At 51.8% G+C, this 19,263-nt stretch overlaps 9 protein-coding genes across 9 annotated transcripts; 2 read left to right on the forward strand and 7 right to left on the reverse strand.

Annotated features, from left to right (window-relative positions):
* Positions 1 to 144: 144 nt before the first annotated feature.
* K460DRAFT_81320 (alpha/beta-hydrolase) lies at positions 145 to 2,345 on the reverse strand. The gene is made up of 4 exons (XM_040938711.1): positions 2,337 to 2,345; positions 2,001 to 2,283; positions 693 to 1,950; positions 145 to 625 (listed from the first exon to the last, which is right to left on the reverse strand). The coding sequence occupies exons 2-4, from the start codon at positions 2,124 to 2,126 to the stop codon at positions 312 to 314; spliced, it is 1,698 nt and encodes a 565-aa protein (XP_040791391.1). The 5' UTR covers positions 2,127 to 2,283; positions 2,337 to 2,345; the 3' UTR covers positions 145 to 311.
* A 1,275-nt stretch (positions 2,346 to 3,620) lies between these two features.
* K460DRAFT_404095 (thioredoxin-domain-containing protein) lies at positions 3,621 to 4,251 on the reverse strand (the record flags this gene model as incomplete). Its single annotated transcript, XM_040936700.1, has 2 exons — positions 3,621 to 3,963; positions 4,022 to 4,251. The coding sequence occupies 2 exons, from the start codon at positions 4,249 to 4,251 to the stop codon at positions 3,621 to 3,623; spliced, it is 573 nt and encodes a 190-aa protein (XP_040791392.1).
* Positions 4,252 to 5,083: 832 nt separating this feature from the next.
* On the reverse strand, positions 5,084 to 6,100 carry K460DRAFT_243887 (zf-PARP-domain-containing protein; the record flags this gene model as incomplete). The annotated part of the gene is made up of 3 exons (XM_040927332.1): positions 5,084 to 5,276; positions 5,329 to 5,694; positions 5,949 to 6,100. Coding segments are annotated over 3 exons (711 nt in total), but the record flags the coding sequence as incomplete, so codon positions are not given.
* Positions 6,101 to 6,450: 350 nt separating this feature from the next.
* On the reverse strand, positions 6,451 to 7,867 carry K460DRAFT_330166 (S-adenosyl-L-methionine-dependent methyltransferase; the record flags this gene model as incomplete). Its single annotated transcript, XM_040930768.1, has 3 exons — positions 6,451 to 6,960; positions 7,012 to 7,124; positions 7,174 to 7,867. 3 exons carry the CDS (start codon positions 7,865 to 7,867, stop codon positions 6,451 to 6,453), a joined length of 1,317 nt encoding a protein of 438 aa, XP_040791394.1.
* Positions 7,868 to 9,870: 2,003 nt separating this feature from the next.
* K460DRAFT_415313 (uncharacterized protein) lies at positions 9,871 to 10,996 on the forward strand. The gene is made up of 2 exons (XM_040937728.1): positions 9,871 to 10,880; positions 10,934 to 10,996. The coding sequence occupies exon 1, from the start codon at positions 10,281 to 10,283 to the stop codon at positions 10,854 to 10,856; it is 576 nt and encodes a 191-aa protein (XP_040791395.1). The 5' UTR covers positions 9,871 to 10,280; the 3' UTR covers positions 10,857 to 10,880; positions 10,934 to 10,996.
* Positions 10,997 to 11,381: 385 nt separating this feature from the next.
* Positions 11,382 to 11,820, reverse strand: K460DRAFT_404099 (uncharacterized protein; the record flags this gene model as incomplete). The annotated part of the gene is made up of 2 exons (XM_040936701.1): positions 11,382 to 11,393; positions 11,491 to 11,820. The coding sequence occupies 2 exons, from the start codon at positions 11,818 to 11,820 to the stop codon at positions 11,382 to 11,384; spliced, it is 342 nt and encodes a 113-aa protein (XP_040791396.1).
* A 329-nt stretch (positions 11,821 to 12,149) lies between these two features.
* Positions 12,150 to 13,298, reverse strand: K460DRAFT_276786 (uncharacterized protein; the record flags this gene model as incomplete). Its single annotated transcript, XM_040928138.1, has 1 exon — positions 12,150 to 13,298. The coding sequence occupies one exon, from the start codon at positions 13,296 to 13,298 to the stop codon at positions 12,150 to 12,152; it is 1,149 nt and encodes a 382-aa protein (XP_040791397.1).
* A 609-nt stretch (positions 13,299 to 13,907) lies between these two features.
* On the reverse strand, positions 13,908 to 15,751 carry K460DRAFT_279172 (uncharacterized protein; the record flags this gene model as incomplete). Its single annotated transcript, XM_040928310.1, has 2 exons — positions 13,908 to 14,893; positions 14,947 to 15,751. 2 exons carry the CDS (start codon positions 15,749 to 15,751, stop codon positions 13,908 to 13,910), a joined length of 1,791 nt encoding a protein of 596 aa, XP_040791398.1.
* A 1,829-nt stretch (positions 15,752 to 17,580) lies between these two features.
* Positions 17,581 to 19,226, forward strand: K460DRAFT_364788 (uncharacterized protein). The gene is made up of 5 exons (XM_040933058.1): positions 17,581 to 17,803; positions 17,986 to 18,072; positions 18,235 to 18,375; positions 18,525 to 18,728; positions 18,857 to 19,226. Exons 2-5 carry the CDS (start codon positions 18,067 to 18,069, stop codon positions 19,037 to 19,039), a joined length of 534 nt encoding a protein of 177 aa, XP_040791399.1. The 5' UTR covers positions 17,581 to 17,803; positions 17,986 to 18,066; the 3' UTR covers positions 19,040 to 19,226.
* Positions 19,227 to 19,263: the final 37 nt, after the last annotated feature.

The following is a 19,263-nucleotide window of genomic DNA, read 5'->3' on the forward strand; positions in this document are numbered from 1 at the left end:
TAGAATACACGCTGGTCGTGTCTCAGAGTCGCGGAATATAACCTCCACTTCGATTTCGGGCACTTTCTTTCAAATGAGAACTTTTGGGGGGTCGCTTGACATCGGCTTGATTAGTATGGTTCATACAGGTCACGCTGAAATACGGTGAGCTGGGGGAGTGCAGAACTATGCAACAAGGTTTGAACGGCATTAATTATATAACCGATAAGAGCTTAAAAATCCCCGCCATGATGCAAATGTAACGACTACATTACTGTTGTCTCATTATTCATCACCACCCTGCCTTCTCCCACATCTATCACACTCGCAATCTACCTTTGGAGATGCATCGGTACAAAGGGCAACGACCGCTTCTGCAACGACGGGCTGTCCACCAATGGCTTCGTATCCGTTTCACAGACGGTTCCCGCTTTCGGTAGCGTGGCGTTGTTCAAATACCTTCTCAGGTGACCAAGCGTGCACAGCGACGAACCAGATGTGACCGAGTGGCCAACCGAGTTCTGCTCAAGAAGAACAGACCCCTCGAAGAACTGCAACATGTGCTTGGCGGACGCGATTGGGGTGATAGGGTCAGCAGAAGGGTTCATGAAGAAGATTGGAGTCTTCGTCTTGGTCTTCTTGAAGCCTAAGGTTTCGTTAGCTGTTATTCTGCACCAAGAACGGAAGAATGTGGGTGCGGGGGGTCAGCTTACCAAGGAAGCGTTGGCTCTTGGGAGGTGTCATGTTTAGTCCGGCGGTGATCAACACGTTCGTCGACGCATAGCCCTTGCCTGCGTACACGCTCAAACGCTCAACTTCACCTGCTACCTTGATGTAGTCGTCTACATTCTTGATCGGAGAGCGACCCGCTGCATCAACTGCAGTGACGAAGGTCAACACCTCCTGCATCGCGATAGTCGTATAATTGAATGGCCCGGGGTTTCCTGGCTGGTTCAGCTCCTGCTCGACAGCTATCCATGCGGTGGCATTGTTCTTTTCAAGACCGGCAAGCCCTTTAGCAAGGTATGCAAACTCTGTAAAGGGTCTATATAGCGTGCGGAATCCCACAGTCAAAACGCGGTCTTTAGTAACAATCTGCGGTCCTCTGCTGAGTAGCGGGTCAATATGTGTGTCGTTGAGGACGACTGGTGCCTTTTCAAGCTGGGCGAGAAGGTTGTCGAAGCGCTTCTTGATGTCGCTAGCACTTCCAGATTTGCCGGCGAAAGCGCACTTCTCCAGACCAGCTTTATAACAGAGGTCAAAGAACCATCCATAGCAGTCATCAGCGTCCTCGATAGCTGTTTTTTTGAGGCCGTTGTAGTGGTCCTCAGAATTTACGTTCGCGTCGACGACGATGCGCCCAATGCGGTCGGGATACATGGCAGCTAGAGTGTGGCCAATTACGGTTCCATAGCTACCTCCGATGTACCAAATCTCGGCCTCTTCGGGCTTTTTAACTCCATCTAGCGCAGCTTGTAGCTCGGTGAAGTGCATCATGTCCTGGACAACGGCTGAGGTACCGGCATACTTGGCGAATGTATCATTGTTCGCTTCCATACACCACTGACCCAGAGCAACAGCTTGGTAGTATTGCTCATTGAGGGACGGCAAGGACGTTTGCAGGGAAGCATAGTATGCGTCACGAGCCTCAGGGTTGTCGGGGAAGCAAGTCAAGGCGATCCCGCTATTATTTACGCCTCTGGGATCAAAGCTGACAACATCGTACTTGCCACCAGTAAAATTGACAAGCTGGTCACCTCCGCCTGAAAGGATATATTCAATGCCAGATCCGCCTGGTCCACCAGGGTTGAAAATAACGTCTTGACCAGTGCTATTGGCGGCTTTTTGACGGATGAAGGCGACAATGGTAGTACCAACGTCGGGTTCTGCGTAGTCTAGAGGCACTTCAAGGTTTGCGCAGTGATAACGATCGTAGCATGGTGTCCATTGGAGATCAGTTGAGTGTGGAAGCTATAAATCGCTGTCAGCTTAATGGCATCTTAATGATTCACAACACTTACATCCTCGAAGCTATAGATCATTTCCGTATTGTTACTGATTCGCTTGGTCCATCGCTCGGAGGAGGGTAGCGCGCTGACAGCCGATGCTAGAAGGCCAATGGCCACAAAGGACGCAATGCGACTCATGGTATCGTGAAGGTGTTAGGCTTCCGGAGAGGGAGGCGGCCGTGAAGTAGATGGTGATCTATCACGACGACAAGGCCACCGTTCGTCTTATATAAGGTCTCCATCTTGATGATGATCCGACCGGAACGTACAATTCTCTAGTCAGGATTATTCTAATCTGCGAGGTTAGCGTGCCATTCGTGTGCTTTGCTGGTGTAAGGTTTGGCCCACCTTGGCTGCTGACGCTCGCGAGGCTCTGCGGGGGCGCAGGACGAATCACAAAGCTAGCCTATACGAATGATCTCAAAGCCCCAAGTGAACGTAAGTTAGCGTAGGGCCCTGTCTCCAATTACCATTAAGCGTCGGGTTACCGTCCAGTCATAGTGAGCCCGTGTTTTTAGGCGTGCTACATGCACTGCCCGCTACAGCCGCCAGATCGTCGACGTCTTACATAACAGAGCGACCATGTGACAGCAGCTCTGCTGCTTCGACCTGCTTCTACCCCGATTTGATGCGATGAATGTGGACATAGGAGGGTCAACCTCGTCGGGCTGATGGCTGAGCCACCGCCTGTGGCTTGAAAGCATATTTTTCGCTGGCTTCCTCTGTGCGGTGGAACAATCGATGCCAGTTGGCCGCGCGGTCCACGGCAGCCATGCAGCAAGTCTGTCAGCCTGCACGCTTCTGTAGATCCCGATATTCCGGCCAGGCTTTTCTCTAACTCCATTTACATATGGGAGCGGATATGAGATTACCGCTGAGTCAGACGGCTAACGTGAGGCATGCCGCCTGCATAATCGCCAATGCCCACGTACGCGAAAAAGAATTGTCTTTCCACCGAAAGTGGAGAACTTGCTGCTCACATACCTGGATATCCAGCGCAACCTTTCCACATTCAATGCAGCTCAAAGTGCCATCTAAATCGCGCCGACCAACCCCTCTCATCACGACCTTTCTGTAGGAACTCCATTCGCATCTTGGACTATATCATCAAGGAAGGTGTCGCATTGGCGCTTGATGAGTTTAGATACGAGCCTCCGTCTTGTAGAAAGCCCATGATGGCATGCTCAAATTGCGAGCGACGACCGTTCACCACTCAGTATGTCTTATAGCAAGCTGCGCAAAAATATCGTCAAGTTACGGTGCAACTAGTACAACAGAGAAGAACCAACAGCTAATAAACACTGAGAGTCGATGCTGAAGTGGGGGTGTGGAAATGATAGTGCAAAGCAAATAAAGCGATACGAGAATGGATAGCATAATCGTAAACGTAGCTTCGTAGTAGTTGGAAATATGTTCTCGAAACCGAGGGGTAGTGTAATGTCGAAGATGAACGAAGGCACTCATAGGCTTACCCTATGAGTGCCAGTCGGTATAGGTACGATCGCCTTCCTATATGACCTATTGCGAGTCGTTTTGCTCCGAAAGGAAGCTCGTTCCTTTGATGTAACCTATGACGCCCAACTCCTATCCCAAATATACCATGTACGTATCTCATCGCCTCTTTCGTCCCCACTATCTCCTCGTCTTGACATTGAATGCACTATCCTCGGCTGACTTGAATGCATCGAACGTGAACAGACTAATCAGATACAACGCGATGAATCTGACTGCCACATCACTAAACCCTCCATTCCCAACAATAAGCCGTTGTAGCCCCGCGAACGGGCTCTCATTCACTGGTCTGCTAGGTTCTGAACTTGACCCGAGCGTACGTCCTTTCGTTTGAAATACGGCGGGGGAGGCGCCACCAGAGTCGCTGGCGGCTTTGCGAACGGCGGCTGTGAGCGCGGACGGATTGGCACCACGGATGGTTTCGACGACGGAGGAGGATTTTATGACGAGGAAAGTGGGCATACTGGACATCATCAGCTTCCTTTATTGCCACATCATGATATAGGAGAGCCATGACTTACGCAGACACACCATACTTGCGCGCAACTTCCTGCTGGCTGTCCACGTCCACCTTGACAAACTGCAGCTTCCCCGGCTTCGTCTCTTTCTCCGCAAGCGCATGGAACACGGGCGCAATAGTTTTGCAAGGGCCGCACCAGTCGGCATAGAAGTCGACGATCGTGTATGTAGATTGCGAGAGGAGGGTTGAGAAGTGCGACGATGAGGTTACGGAGACTATCTTGCCCGCCATCTTGACTGTCGTCCTAGGTTTGTGGTTTGGTGTGTGTATATGTGAGTGATGGGAGGCAATGAGTGTTTTGAGGGAGGCTTGGTGAGGGTAGTTGACTGCTATGTGGTTATCGTGGTGGTGTGGAGAGCTCTAGTGGGGCGTGGGGATGTGAACAGCTTGCGACAAGGATGCCGCCATCTGGAGGTTTGGTGGGTCGTGCGGCAGGGCAATCTACCGATTGGCCACCTCACCTGTCGTCCTTCACTCCCTCGTTCCTCACAGCCCTCAAATCTGGCATGGCAAGGATGACTATTGAGGTGCTTCACCTAGCATAAAGATCCCACGGCGTTCTATCAGAGTTGAGTAGCATTTTTTGTCACGGCATAGTATACGTCTCCAAGCTACATTTTAAGGTTCCATTGCTGGGAAGACAAATGACTGTCAACGGCTAAAATATTCTTTTAAGCTACACATATCCCCCTTGTAATTGTCAAGCTACCCGCCGTATTATCTGTGTCTCATGCGTCATCCGTAATCAGCCATTCTTTACGACATCCTCCTATTTCGCTGCCTTCTCTCGCATCTGCTCCGTCAGAGCCTGGATCTGGGCCACTGCTGGATCCATCTCCTCTTTCAAGGGCGTCTGCCTGCTCCTGGTCTTCCTGGGCACATACTCTTCTTCACTTACATCCACCTCATCGATGGCGCGCTTCTTGCGGCCACGCTTCGGCTTTGGAGCTTCTACTTCATTCTCGGTATCGGCATCGACATTGTCAGCCTTCTTCTTCGCTTGAGATCTCTTGGGTGTCGGAGCCTCTACCACCTCATCATCTTCCTCGTCAGTCACCTTCTTTTTCGTTCGGGGCTTCCTTGGTTTAGCCGCAGGCGCTTCTGACTGCAACGTAGGCGGTTCGACAATCTTGCCCTCCTTGAAAGTCTGCTCCACGACCTGCTTGTACTCGGCTCGAATATTTTCAAGGCCTCCGAATGAGTCCTGCTCGTAGTGCTCTTTTGCAGATTTGAGGTCGTACGGGGACATGCATTTCCTGCACAACGTTAGGACGGCTGGAAATACTTCAACGTGGTAGGGTGACTCACCAGTGCTTGTAGACCCAAGATCCATGCTCGCCATCGAATGGGACGGAGATACCAAATCTCAGCTCGCCTTTGGTGACCTTGATACCCTTAGATAGGCAATCTGCACCGCGGCATGCGGCAGCTCGCGTTGGGACATCGACTTGGTACCCATCAGCATTGAGATACTCTTGCGCATAGCGCGGCGCCGCCTTGGCTAGATCTCCACGGATACCCTTGAACTCCTTATCGACAGGTCCACCGTTCTCGAATGCCAGCCGAACTTGTTCTTGACTCTCGGTGCTAATGCGGTCGTAACCGGGTGCATTGGTGGGGTCGTTGTTGGTCGTCTCCTTCAGGCCTTTGATCTGTTGCGTGGTTGCGCAACCCCTACTATGGCGTTAGTATCATTGAGCTTGGAAACTAACTGGGTATTATGCTGGATAGACCGGCTGGTTTGGCAGGTGGCCAGGAAATGGCCTCTGGCACGTGAAGCTAAGGAGCCTTGACAGTCCCCGTCCCTGTTATTGAAGGGCTGCGATTCTAGTGATAGAATAAGAAGGAGGCGTAGACCGCATATGTCGCAGCCTGGCGGACTTCGTCGTGCAATACATGAGGTCGCTTGGGGGAAAATGAACACTTACCAGTGACGCCACGCATAATACCACCTTGATTCACCATCTCTATCGAAGAGCTTATGCGTACCGATACGCAACTCACCGGTCGCAATCTTGATGCCGTGCCGCTTGCAAGACGCCTGCTGGCACACAGCTCTACCGCTGCTTGCGTGCTCTACCTACATCAGCACAGTTTGTGGGATTAGAAGGACGACCTCACCTAGACACCACTTTGGGCTACCCCCGTCCATCGCGGCGTGTATGCGGTATTGGAGAAGTAAATACAGTGACCGAATTTGAGTTGAGAGATAAGTGGCGGGACAAGGTGGATGGGAGCCACTGCTCTTTACAAGTCTGTATGTCTTGGCGCAATGGCAGGAAAGAGCGACTTTCACACAGAGCGGCGGAAAGACAAACTCGGTTGCAAGACAAACATGGCACCATCACACACCTAGGAAGGAACTATTTTGATGGAATGAGGTCTAATTGGTTGCCGTTATAGACTGTCTTAGCCTACACATCCCTCGTCTCAAGCTGACAGCTTTGGATGCTTCTTATCGGTCGTAGGATTGAGACGAACCTCGATCAACCCGGCACCACGAGGATTGTAGTGCATGCTTAGGATCTCTAGTCTCGGGTCAACTTCCTCCAACAGCCTCTTCCAATCCCTCTTCGTCCTCTCCTTAGCTCCAAAGAGCGCCAACATGAGCAAATCCATTTGACGATGCTGATTCTCTTCTGCCCTCGTGACTGCACCCTCTGCACGCTCTGGTACGATGATATCGTTGATCAAGATTCTCGGATCGTCGCTGCGGTCCTCCAGCGCGGGAATCAGGGATCGTAGCATCTTGATAGAATCTTCGTCGTTGTGGTTGTGAAAGATGGCGCGGCAGAGATACACTCCTGCGTCATGGATGGGCTGGGGAGTGAAGAAATTGTACTGCTGGAAGGTGACACGGTTTTGGACGTCGTGCGCTTGGGCGGTGGAGAGCTGATGGGTGGACAGGTCTTGCACGGTGAAGGTCAGGAAAGGAAACTCCTGTGAAGGGTCAGTGTGACTGCTATGCGCCAGAGGATTAGACGAGCAGACGTTTGCGAGATCGATGCTGACATGACCATTGCCTCCTCCCACATCAACGACCTTGGCGTTCGTAAGCGACAACCAGTCGAATCTATCGCGCAGAATGGCGAAGTTGTCGTCAACTACAAAGACGTCAATTCGCGGTTATTCGATGGAGTGTGAGCTACTTACTCAACGACCATTCGTTCATGGCATTCGAGAACCTCGTAGCTTTCGCCGGATTCTCCTCGTAATGCCCATAGAATGTAGCGCCAAAGCGTTTGTGGAAAGCACTATCCTCTAGTCCCATCGAATACGGACTCTGCTCAATCCATGCATTCATCTCAGAAGTAGCTTTGAAGAAGTCATCGAGCGACGCTTCGCACATCGCATTGAAAGCGGATGTCCTAAGAAAACTCGAGCTGGCAGTGTGGCGGAACTTCCCATTTATCTGTTCTTCAAAGATGCGGTGTGTAGCTAGCATTTTCAGCAGACGGGTAGTACGGTCTTCGTCCATACCCGCTCTCATCGCTACTTCGGCTGCACTGATTCCAACTTTGTCGTCTGGGACATGCTCAAAGAACTTTTGACTCAGCGCGACCTGCGCGGCGGCAAGATCCATATGTGAAAAGAACAGCGTTCGGAAAGTATTCTTTGGGCCGTTGACTAGGCGTAGAAGATCGAGGGCGGAGTCATTAACTTGGTTCCTCAGGGCTTCAAATTCCGGCGTTTCTGGAAGCGCGACCGATGTGGGTGTGAAATCGGGTTGCCCATGGTAATTAGCATCCAGGTATGAGCTGACGCGCATCGATAACGCGGAGATGTCGGCGGCTAAGGAAGCAATTGAAACGTTGTTCTGATACGTAGGTATCCTGCATAGTACCATTGTGACTGAATTTCTTGAAGGAAGTGCTGGTTGAAAGCTGCAATGAGGATAGGTCTAACTGAGAGCTTATCGTCTTATCATATATTTATGCAGATGCTCTATTGACAGCAGTATCAATTGCTGGGACTCTAAGGGCGTGGTGTGAGAGGGGTACCCTTTGATTCCATCGTGCTTTTCTATCATGGCGTTTGGTGGCGTAGTAGCTCTACGTGACTGTTCATACCAGGTCCCCAAAGCTCTGTTACTTCTACCTGTCATAGAGGCGTCCAAAGCGGCGTACTAGTGCAAGGAGAGTGGTGATGTCTCGCTCTTTGTTTGCAGGATCTCCTCTGCTGTTACGGAGTATCTATAATTGTAATTGTGACTGTAAATTTGGTAGCTCATAGTAGAAGTACGGCCATACTAATCACAGCTAGCAGTACTTGTGAAGGTCCTAGTGATACCATACCGTCATGGTCTAAACAGTAATAGACAGGAGTAGATGTAAACCCTTCAACACGAGTCATCAGTTTCTATTTTTTTGATAACTATACCGTTTCGCAGTGTTTGTCTATCCTCCGTCCACGCCAACAAACTCGTACCCACATCGAGAACTAACGCAAGGGTTTGCCTGAGGATAAGAATGAGGCGTTTTGAAGCTCCCTTAGAGCTCTCAGCAACATGGAGGCAGTTTACAAGAACACTTGAACCTGACTTGATCAGTTATAGACTCGAACTTCTGTCGTTGCCGAACGGCCATCGCTTTCGTTCTCCCGCTGCCGAACGATGCCATTGCTACACACAATCTTCGCGGCATCTCTTGCTTCGGGTACTCATAAACATGTCAGAGGATTTCCAGTATACTGTTCTGCGATCCTGACAAAATCAGAAGATTACCGAGATCGTGGCGCATAATCGAAGAGAGTCTAGACCAAGTTGCTAGTACCCAGAAGGACATGGTATACAGCCCGAGTAGCAGTAACTTGCATTAATCTTTACCTCCTTGCATCTAAAACGTATTCATGCGCAAGCTTGAGATTCTCTTTGTTCAGAAGTGGCTTAAGGAACAAGAAAGACGGTGTCCCCGTTATCTCTTATGGCGGTAGTATCGCGTATTGTCTTAGGGCTCAGCAGGTGTTATTGCTGTCTTCAGGCAGGGTGACAACGTGAACTCTTTCAGATGAAGGGAATTTCAACCCTTCTCATCCTTGCGATTATCTAAGAGTTCGTTAGTGGTTGTTGAGATTATTGAAGCCTCCGGTCGGGGCTCCCTAACGTTGCGTAGACTATCATTTGTGATCAGGTAGCGGGCAAAACAATGTGGTCTCCGCGACAGTCGAAGATGGCCCTGTGCTTGAAAAGAGGGGGGAGGGCCGCCAAGCCTTTAACTGAAGCTGATCGGCACGGGACAACCCAATACAGAAACAATCCCTCTCATTAACACTCCATCACATTTTCATCAGACAAAGCGTTCTAACTTTAATATACACAGGTTCTCAGAAAATAGATAGGTGCTAGAGGTCGAGACTATGTAGGCCCAGCTGAGCACTGCAGTACGAACTATATCCTCCCAGGCTGCGACCAATCACGAGTCATTTCCATTCATCTTTTTATCATTTCTGTTATCGCTACACAATTTACACCATAGGCGTACTTCTGCAAAGCGTTATTGTGCAAACATATCCCCTGAATTCCGCCATCCCGCAACATAACCCTGGATACATGAATGCAAGGCCGACTACCAAAAATAGCAGCACCCTCCACCGATGTTAGCAATCTTTTGTCACAGATGACGGAGTTCGCTGCTCTAGCCCGCACTTGGGAGGATCTCCACTCTCAATCTAAGGACGCGTTGTGTTCCGTCTGAACTAAGCGAAGTCCGAAATCTACGGACGTCAGGCGCTTGAGGATGTTCACCAAAGGCAACGATCATTTCGCAGTGAATTTCTTCTGGTATGGTTTTCTGGATGCATTAATCTTCGCACGCTGAGGAGGACTACAGTTAGGTCACTGGGTGTGCGGATATTCACAGTGCCTTCCATGTTCTCTACCTCTTAATTGCGCCACGACGCATCGCAGGAACATGACATGCAGACATCTTCAGCGGTGAAGCTATAATGGGAGTACCGGAAATTGGAGGGCCTCGCATGCAAATGAGCTTCACTTAGCGGGATGGATTCGGGAGGCCCATCTCTGGCGTTTTCGGACAGCCGTGCAGCAGACGTTTTCATGGAAAATGGGCTCAATGCATCGGACTAAAGCTAATGAAAGTATACGCGTACAGAGGAGATTACGGCCTTCGTGCTTTGACACCCAATGACAGACGTGGCCATGGAGCTGCTATATATTCTGGGCTTCCTGTTATCTTTCAAGTCAATCCTATATTCCCGCTACTACTCTTCCCCGGTTGAAACAGTCTATCGCTCCACGAACCATGAATATGAAGCAGCTCTTCTCTCTCATCTATCTTGCCTCTTTCACCGCTCGTGGATCCCCTCTCGTCGGCCGAGATAGACGCGACGACGCTGGAGTGGCCAAAGATGCTCCCAATGTGCAAGTCCGACACAAGGGCTGGAAGACTCGTTCCTGGTACGATTACGATTACGATGACAAAGACCGATTCGCCTCCACGCGCACCGTCACAGTCACCGTCACAGTTACCGTCACCCAGCCAGTGGATGGTCTTCCCACGGACGGCATACCTGTGGGAAATGCTACGACGACTGTTGACGGTGGCGTAACGGCTACATCGACCGTCGACCTTGCTCCAATCACATTGATTGATATCAAAACACTTGTTTCGTCATCGGGCCCGACCTCAGGCAATGCTGCGGCCGCACCCACGCCGAATGATATACCGCCGATTACGTTGTTTGATGTTAACACGCTATCTCCGACTGCAGTTGCGAGCTCGGTGGATAACGCGGCGGCCCCGACTCCGAATAATCTGGCGCCGATTACACTGATCGATCTCAAGGCATTGAGCAGTGTTGCGGCGAGGGTGGCGTAGGAGACTAGAGGAGCTGAATGCTCGGTAAGTAACATGCATATTGGTGCCTACGCCCGTAAGCTAAGACCAATTTCTAGTTACTGCAGTCCTTTCTGCTTTAACAACGCCGCATTGAGCATGGCTGTTGATCTTGACGGATCGACTCGGAGCGCTTAAACGTTGCAAAGCAGGTACTTGTCAGTAGGACAGGGGATATACAAGGAGGGAACAACTCAGATACTGTAAATAGGCTGCACATCATTCATTCTCGATTCATTTCTTCACTCCGCATTCTCTTCGATCCGCTTCGAGCGCAAAAAGACGCTCGTTGCATCAACTATCCCCACAACTAGCCATTCTAGCGAGATGCACGCCTGTGACCTGCAACCAACAATCTCATTTGGAGAAATCCACATCTTCACTCTTCTACACTCATCCAAGCAGCTCTTTCCTCTGCATTCCATTGATTCCCCTCAAAGTGCATGCGCAAGCATATACACACCAACTCACCATAAACCTCCCCATCCCACAGCCTCAAGTTCTCTCTCAAGTATCAAACTACACAACTATTAGCATCATCCTCATCATCAACTCCCCACCCATCACAACCACCTACCCACACAAACCCACAAAAAGAAAAAGAAAGAATACACACCTGCCACTTCTGCAACCCCCTCTCCCTCTCGCCACTCCTGGCCGGCGCCCGACTCGCCATCTTAGGCTCATGCGTCTTATTGTACTCCTGCGCGAGACCAGCACAGACCTTCTTATGCGTTTTGAAATGCGCCTTCTGGCAGTCTTTGCTGCAGTAAGATACGCTGTGGCATTTTAGGCAGGGTTTGAGGGGTTTGCCCGTGCTAGAAGAGGGAGGTTGGTCGGGTTTGGCGCAGTGGGCGCATGTTTCTTCTTCTGGTCGTTGTTGTGATGAGGAGCTGGCTGTTGGCTGTTGTGTTTCTGATGAGTTGCTTTCTGATGGGTCTGCCATGGTTGTCTGAGTTGTTCTAGCGAAAGACCGAGCTGGGGAGTTTGGGTAAAAAGGATTGGTTTAAATGGGGTTTCTGATTCGTTCACGTGGACATGTCGCACAGGAGGATCACCTTGGAAGTTCAGCGTCACGGGAGGTGGGAGCCCTCAGCTTTTCGCTTAAGCGAACGTCTAGCCCATTCGAGCACTAGTGCATTTCAAGATCTTGGACGCCCATGAAATGCTTCTTGAAACTGATCGTCTACTCAGCAACCCAACCAAAGCTCAGCGGGGAGAAACATAGAGTTTCTATATTCAGCAGGGCTCGGCACGGAGTGTCGATAATTAGAATCATCCACTCAACAGCTTCACCTCAGGAAACTTCCCATTCTTCCCCCGCAGCACCTCATCCTCCTTCTTGAGCCCCAACGCCCGCCAAAAGAACGCGCTGACATAGCGCCCTAGAATCTCATACACCCTAGGACCATGCACAGGACTGATCAAATACTGCGCCGTTTCGCTTAGATTTCCCCTGATGCCTGCTACATCGACGAGCAAGTTGAGATCCCAGTAACTCGAATGCGTGCTGTTGACAATGCTAAACTCCTTCTTATAATCCACATACGGAGCTTTCGACTGCGTGTCCCAGAAAGCAGTCCACGAAGGTTCGCTGGAGCTATTGAGCCCGTCGCTGCCCCAGAGCATGAAAGCCTGAGGATGTATCGGCGAGCCAAGCGGCGTTTTGAGCACGGGGCCAAACATGAAGCCGTCGAAGTTGATGCCCGCGCGGAACCGTTTGTCGTTGAGCATGGACGTGGCGGCTGCGGCGCCGCCAAAAGATTGCCCGAAGATTGCCGCCGGCTTCTTCGTACCGAGCGTGTCTAGTACGAAGGAAGCGTCTTGCGCACGGACTTGCAGCGCATGTTCAACCGATGTCGTCGACCCGTTCGCTTTGTTCGGTGAAGTCACCCGGCCACCGTATATGACATCGCCGTTGGGGAAGACTACCACGTCGGTGTCGTATGGGTGGTCGATGGTCAGCACTGTGAAGCCATGCGACGCGACCTCCTGAGCGAGACTGGAGTAGAAGAGGCGCGTGGTGTTAAGCCCGGGGCCGAATAGCGCAATGGGAAAGTTGTCTCCAGAGCCGCTGTGTTGAGTTTTCGAGGGTTTGCAGACTTCCAAGTTGAATCGCGACCAGAGCCCAGTGGGGTAATCATAGCCCGTCAAGATCTCATCCTGCACTCTCGCGACTTCCGGCAGAAAGTAGGGTATTTTGGTGAGTTTGCATTTTGACTTTTGGACGGGATCGAGGCGTGATACCATTATTCGACGTACGTGTGAGGCATTGAATGGGTCTACACGCGAGCTGTCGACAAGCTCGAATTCGTGGTATGATACCCCAAACGGCCCTGTACCCTGTGGAAGTACAAGTGTGGCATTGTCAACGGCCTTTGTGGTGCTAGCGAGGAGCAGGAAGGCGAGTACATTGACGAACATGTTGGCCTCGCTGCGTGACGCCGATGTAGATTTGCAGCCGAGTGCAATACAATTTATGTACGAAGCAGCCATAATCTCGTGCGAATCCGAGGTACGAACAGGGATGCCGAGCGTACCTGCCTAAACCAGCAAGAATGCGAACCCACGTGTCATGTAGCGAATCCACTTATTAGAGATATTCCACGTCTCAGAGAATTCGAGTCCCATCGGAAGGCAACGCATCTAGATGGATGCCGTGAGTGTGGCTTGCAAGTGACATGCAAAGGGCGCGGTCGCTATTTGGAGAAAGCCAAGAATGTCCAGTAGAAAGAGTCGCAAATATCGCAGGAGAAAGAGAGACTTATAACTGGGTATTATCATTACGTCCTTCGCTTTTGTGCTATGCCCCAAGGTTGCTATGCCCTTAAATTTCGAACCGATGTTGCTAACGCCGCCCAATGCTATGCGAAACTGGGTAGGCGTGATGCCATACATGCAAAACCCGGAATCATCAACTTCATGCACCCATAACTGCGTATATCATAGCCATCTTAGATTCGCGGTGCTAATCGTATGATTCCGGTCGAAAAGATCGCTCGTGTCCGCTTATCGTAACGACAACTCCGCGTGCTATACGGAACCCGTCTTCTTGACGATAAAGACGCCTAGTTCCACACCTTTACGAGGGCTTCCATCCTCATACTCCCGTTTCGAAACGCCATCGAGCACTTCCTGGATCAAATTTGCGCCCGTCAATTCGCCAGTATGGAGCTTGTTCGATTTGCGGAAGTATTTCGAGATGACCTCGCGCACTCTAGGCTTCTCTTGCTTCACCCACATGTCATCCGCCCAGGATGATCTTTCCAATACCATCTCCTCTTTAGCCGCGTGGATAACCTCGTAGTTGGCTTTCTTGGCACCGTGGCCTTGTCGCTCGCCAAGTGCTTGACAAAACTTCCGGACATGCGCCTCTAACTGATCGTACTCGTCTAGGTAGTTGACGGAGCTCATTTGGCCTAGACTCCTTCCCAGCTCAGAGTGAAGATCGTGGACTACAGTTACGGTTCTTAGGAGTGGATCGAGAATGGGTCCGAGATACTGCTGCATAAATGTCCGACCACCCGTCCTAGTAGGGTAGATGAAGAGAAGGACACCGTCGTCAAATGAGAGTTCAACGAGGCGGTCGTATAACAAGGAGCGGCCTCTGAACGAGAACAACTCGGCGAATTCGTTGGTGTTGGTGGGGGGAATGTAACGCTCCACCACTGAGACGTTGATGCTCCCTGGCGGCACGACCGGTCTTGGGGAAGGAGGCAGGAGCTTGGAATCCAGCTGGTAGTCGGGAATCGCGACGGCGCTGTCAAAGACTTTGCTTGTGAAGTACGAATCTCCCCCTACGGCGGGTCCGGGGGTGGATGGTGGGGATTTGGGAAGATCTGAGAGTGTGTAGCGACCGGGGACGGCATGAAATACATTGATCCATAAGGTGTGTGTCGTGGTGCTATCGTGAATGTTGGCAATGATTTGGCCGAAAAGGTGGCCTGTTAGTGAGGGGCATGGCAATGCGTGCGACAGAATCTTGACGGAATCTAGGCTCGAGCAACCAGATTCGGTAGCTAAGATGTTTAGCAATTGCCTTTGAGATGGGGGTGGGGGCCTAGGAGCTTACTGATCATGTTCTTGACGTCTTCTACCCAGACAGTCATCCTCATAGCGTCGCTTAGGTCAGCGTAAGTGGGCACAACGATGGGAGCCTGGCCTGGAGACGTTGCACTGGCGGTAGTGGTGAGGTTTGGCGACACTCCTGGATCAGAACTGGGAGGAGAGCCAAGGCCAGCAGTTCTCACATTCACGAAGGACCCCCAATTAAACATGCCCGGCTCCCAAGGAGGCGTGTAGGTGGGTACAAGGTGTCCCACTTGGGCCCTGGCAACTTGAGGACTCTTGGTGTGGGTGCCGTAGGCTCCGTCAGCCTGGTGATGAAGGTCCAGTGGTGGGCTGAGTGCATGGAGAGGGTCTTCTGGCTTTGAAAGAGGTCCGGCGCCTAGGGGGGAGAAGGGGTGGTTTGAGCGAAAGGCAATGCGATCAGGGTGAGGTGCAGCGATACCTAGGACGTCAAACGAGGGTAGGCGCAGATTGTGCGCTGTTTTGATAACCGTGGGCGTGGGAAGCGAAAAGTTAGTCGAGGGAAGCAGGCTGTCAGCAAAATTCAGATCAAAGTGAGGGCGGTCGTCGAGGATAGGCGTTGGCAGAGGCTGGGGCGAAGCGAATGGTAGCGGGACGGGTGGTGAAGGGTCGAGTAGAGAGGCGAAATCGTCTATGGGAGCCTGGGTGGGCCCACGAGGTACCGCCGTCTCGGTGCAGGGAGCACCCTCCGGTGTCGCTGGGGTCGAGGAAGACGAGGGGGATTCAGCGAGAAGCTGCTGGGCGGCTGGGAGAGGCACACCATGGGAGGAGGAGAGGTGATGGATCATGTCATCCGACAAGGACGGACGCTGTGCCCTCGAGCGTCTTCTGGTGGGTGCGATATCTGGAGGGTGGCCCGCACACACACACACTGTCTGGGCGATAAGGTGGGTGAAGAGTAGAAGCACAGAGGACGTGGCTGAAAGATCTGACACCCAGGTACACAGACTGCAGACGGTTTAACGAGGGAACACGGTGGCTCCGCTCTCCCAGGCCGACAGGGTGCTTAGCCTGGTGAAGGGGTGGATGGGTGGGGGAATTGGTAGCCAAGCCTCGTGTAGTAGCGGCGGGGCGCGGTAGCAACGGCAGCGGAGAATTTGGGCGAGAGAGAGCAACTCGAGTGGACGGGTATGACAGAGGGCACCAACGGGAGAGGTTGAATGAAGCGACGACAATGGTGGTGGTGGGCCGGCTGCGCGTTGCGTGATGGCAGTGCAGTGCAGTCAGTGTGGGTGGTGCTGCTGCGTCTCTCTGCTGCAGTCTCGATGAAGGGCCGTCTCACCAATCACGGGCTGAGCAAGGCCCCAGGGTCCACCAGCGTTCCAGACCGGCACCGCCCAAGGCTTTTTTGGCACCGTAACCTCAGGTTTACGAGCAAAATGGCCTGATATGTTCAATTGTCCTCCCTGCTGCTTTGCAGAGCTACCAGCGCCTGGCTCTTCTATCTAGTCTGGAGCCCAAGGCCGCCGCCGATGCCACCCGTCTCCATCTTGGTTCCTTTATTAGCGCCTCTGCTCTGCTCTTTCTTCGGCGCGACACGTCGAGCGAGTGTGACTTTTCTGCCCTCCCTCCCTCCGCCGGATCAAAGGCGAGCCGACCCAGCGCTCCATGCCCTTTTCACTCACAGCCTACAGACGCTGTTGTTGCTACTTCGTAATAGTGTCTCCTCTACTACTCCTGGACTGCCCACGACTGAAATCCGAGGTTGCTTGTGACTTGGCCTACACTTCCCTCGGCTAACTTGTCCTACCCACTCACCTCACTCACCACCTGCACAACTGGAACGGGCTCTCTGCGTCTGCATGCTCTTGGTTTGGTACTAACACCACCTCGTCTGCTCTCACCTCATTAACCGTCCTTCCGACTCGTTCGAGAAGACTTCGAAACACCCGCAGTAGCCCAACCCAGCACGCCGGTCGTGCGCACCAAACCAGCCAGACCCAACTGCTGCCAACATCTTTGGCCCTTATTCGGAAGCGGCTATCAGAGCCTGGGCCCAGCAAACATACACTCTGTGTTGCTGATTAGCGTACACGGCTCGCCAGTTGACAAGTCCCGCGTCAGCTTGCTCTTGGCACATGCGTCTTTTTCGCAATACGGCGTTATCTCGTGGGTGTTTAAAGTGCTGCAGCGTTCCCCCGTCCACAAAGTTGGAGCCCTTCGCCGGCTCCGGAAGACACAGCTGCCATCTCACCCACCTTGCGATCCCTGAAACTTGATCACGCGGCAGTGTGTTATTCCCATCCGCCGTCAGACATTGTTTCTCTATAAGGTGATTGCCAAGAGCGTACATGCGAAGCATGTGTTACCGTATCGCAGTCGTCTCTTGGGCTGCAGTTGACCGTTGCGGCCCACATCAGTCTGCAGTAAGCCGTACAGAGTACTTCCCATGTGATCCAAAGCCTCTACGGCAAGCCCTGGAGGACCAGTCAAGGTTGAGCCCAGTGAACGCGCAAGCTTGTAATAGTACTAGTACCATAACATGAGCGATTTCTGCACGCCAGTCTCAGCCGTGCACCTGTACTCACCTCGTGTCTCGTTGGGTACCTGGCGCTAGTGTGTAGACACCCTCCAACTGCTGACCAGGTTTCTTGGAAAATGTACACAGAATAAGAATAGTTGAGCATCCATTCGCTCCAACGTGCGGATCGTCAGGTGCAATTTTCCCAACGGAAAGTTTACCCGGCGGCTGCCAAGGCGCTAACGCGAAAACCTACTCACACTCGAGCCACCACACCATGCTAGGTTGATATCAAGAATCACTACAGAACGGCCTGTGACTGGAGCAGCTGTACATGACCATTTGAGACATTGAATCCTCCAATTCAAATCCTCAGTAGGTGCGTTTGACGTCTCCATCGTGCCTGCAGCCGTTTCAATTCTTCAAGTGTTCCCAGTGGGAGACCCTCGCAGGCTTTCATTCGCCGTTCACCATCCATATATTCGTGTCGACGTAGCTGTCTATCACACGAATCACGCTTCTCCTAGGATTTTCTTCTTAGATTTCGCTCACCTTTTTTAGGGCCTGCCACTTCCTACGTCCATACATTGAAGGGCTCGTGACCCTGGGTGGGTTGAATCATTCAACAATAGACCGCCCAACATGCATGTAGGTATACTAGCTATTTCAAACCTCGGCCTTGTTATCCTCGCAGTCCTCTCTTCAAACTCACATCGCCGTCACGATACTCTTTTCTCACCAGTCCTTCATCTTCCGTCCCCTCACAGCCACATCACTAAGCACATCTTGGTCCAACACTAATCAGCCCAGATCAAAAACCCCCAATCAGCGCTCCTCTCCAACCACGAACTGCTCCTCCACATCCAAAAGGAAGAAGCAGAATACACCGGTGCCGATGGCACAGGCCGCTCACGGCCAAAGCCTTCTGGCTTGAGCCACATGCTGCGAGATGTACGTCGCATACAACTTCTCTCATACCCACTCACTCTATTACTCGTCATGTCCAATCACTCTATTACTCGACATACCCACCCACACTATTACTCGTCATAACGCCTCACTATCCACGCCACTGCTGTGCATCTACTGATGACGGATAGGGCCTGACATACCTCCAAACCGCCGACTTCCCCACCGGCACAATAACAAGCACACACCCCAATCGCCCAATGACTCTCTACAAAGGCCCACATTCCCTCTTCCGCGCTCTCGCGCCAAAATACCGCTTAAACAAAGCTGAGTACCTGCAACTCTACAACTTGCGGCCTACCACACAGGTCATGCTCGAGCTGGTAATTGAAGAAGTAAGCGCTTCCCCTTCCCTTTCATAAGAAACTATACTTCCTCTACTTGCGTCCTGTGTTTTTAGCTCCTTGACATCACACGCTTCCACCTGGCGATGTAGAATTGGCTGACGACCGACCGTGTGTAGGCTGGCTCGCGCTTCACAGAGGAGGAACTACTCGACATTCTGAATATAATCCAGCAGGTCTTTGACGAAGAAGAAGCGTTTATTCCTGCGGGAGTAGAACACCAGACTATGGAGAAGATCCCCAATAAGCTGCTGGGCGCTAATAAGAAGAAACGGAAAGTGCGCGCGAAAGCCAAGGCTTAGAGACGAGAGCTAATGTGTGCCGGAAAACGGAGAGAAGGGGCGAAGGTGGGCAGAAATGAGATTCAAAGAGAATCAAAGGCGTCCTGGAAGAAAATCCATGGACATGTAATTATAAAGCGGCGGCGTATGCGCGAGTGGATACGACGTCTTCACAAACATCACAATGGCAGGAGTCGAACAAGTGGACATTTTAACGTACGATTGTATGCAACTGGCGGGTATCC

This window comes from Cucurbitaria berberidis, assembly GCF_010015615.1.
Source record: "Cucurbitaria berberidis CBS 394.84 unplaced genomic scaffold K460scaffold_2, whole genome shotgun sequence".
Classification (NCBI taxonomy): domain Eukaryota; kingdom Fungi; phylum Ascomycota; class Dothideomycetes; order Pleosporales; family Cucurbitariaceae; genus Cucurbitaria; species Cucurbitaria berberidis.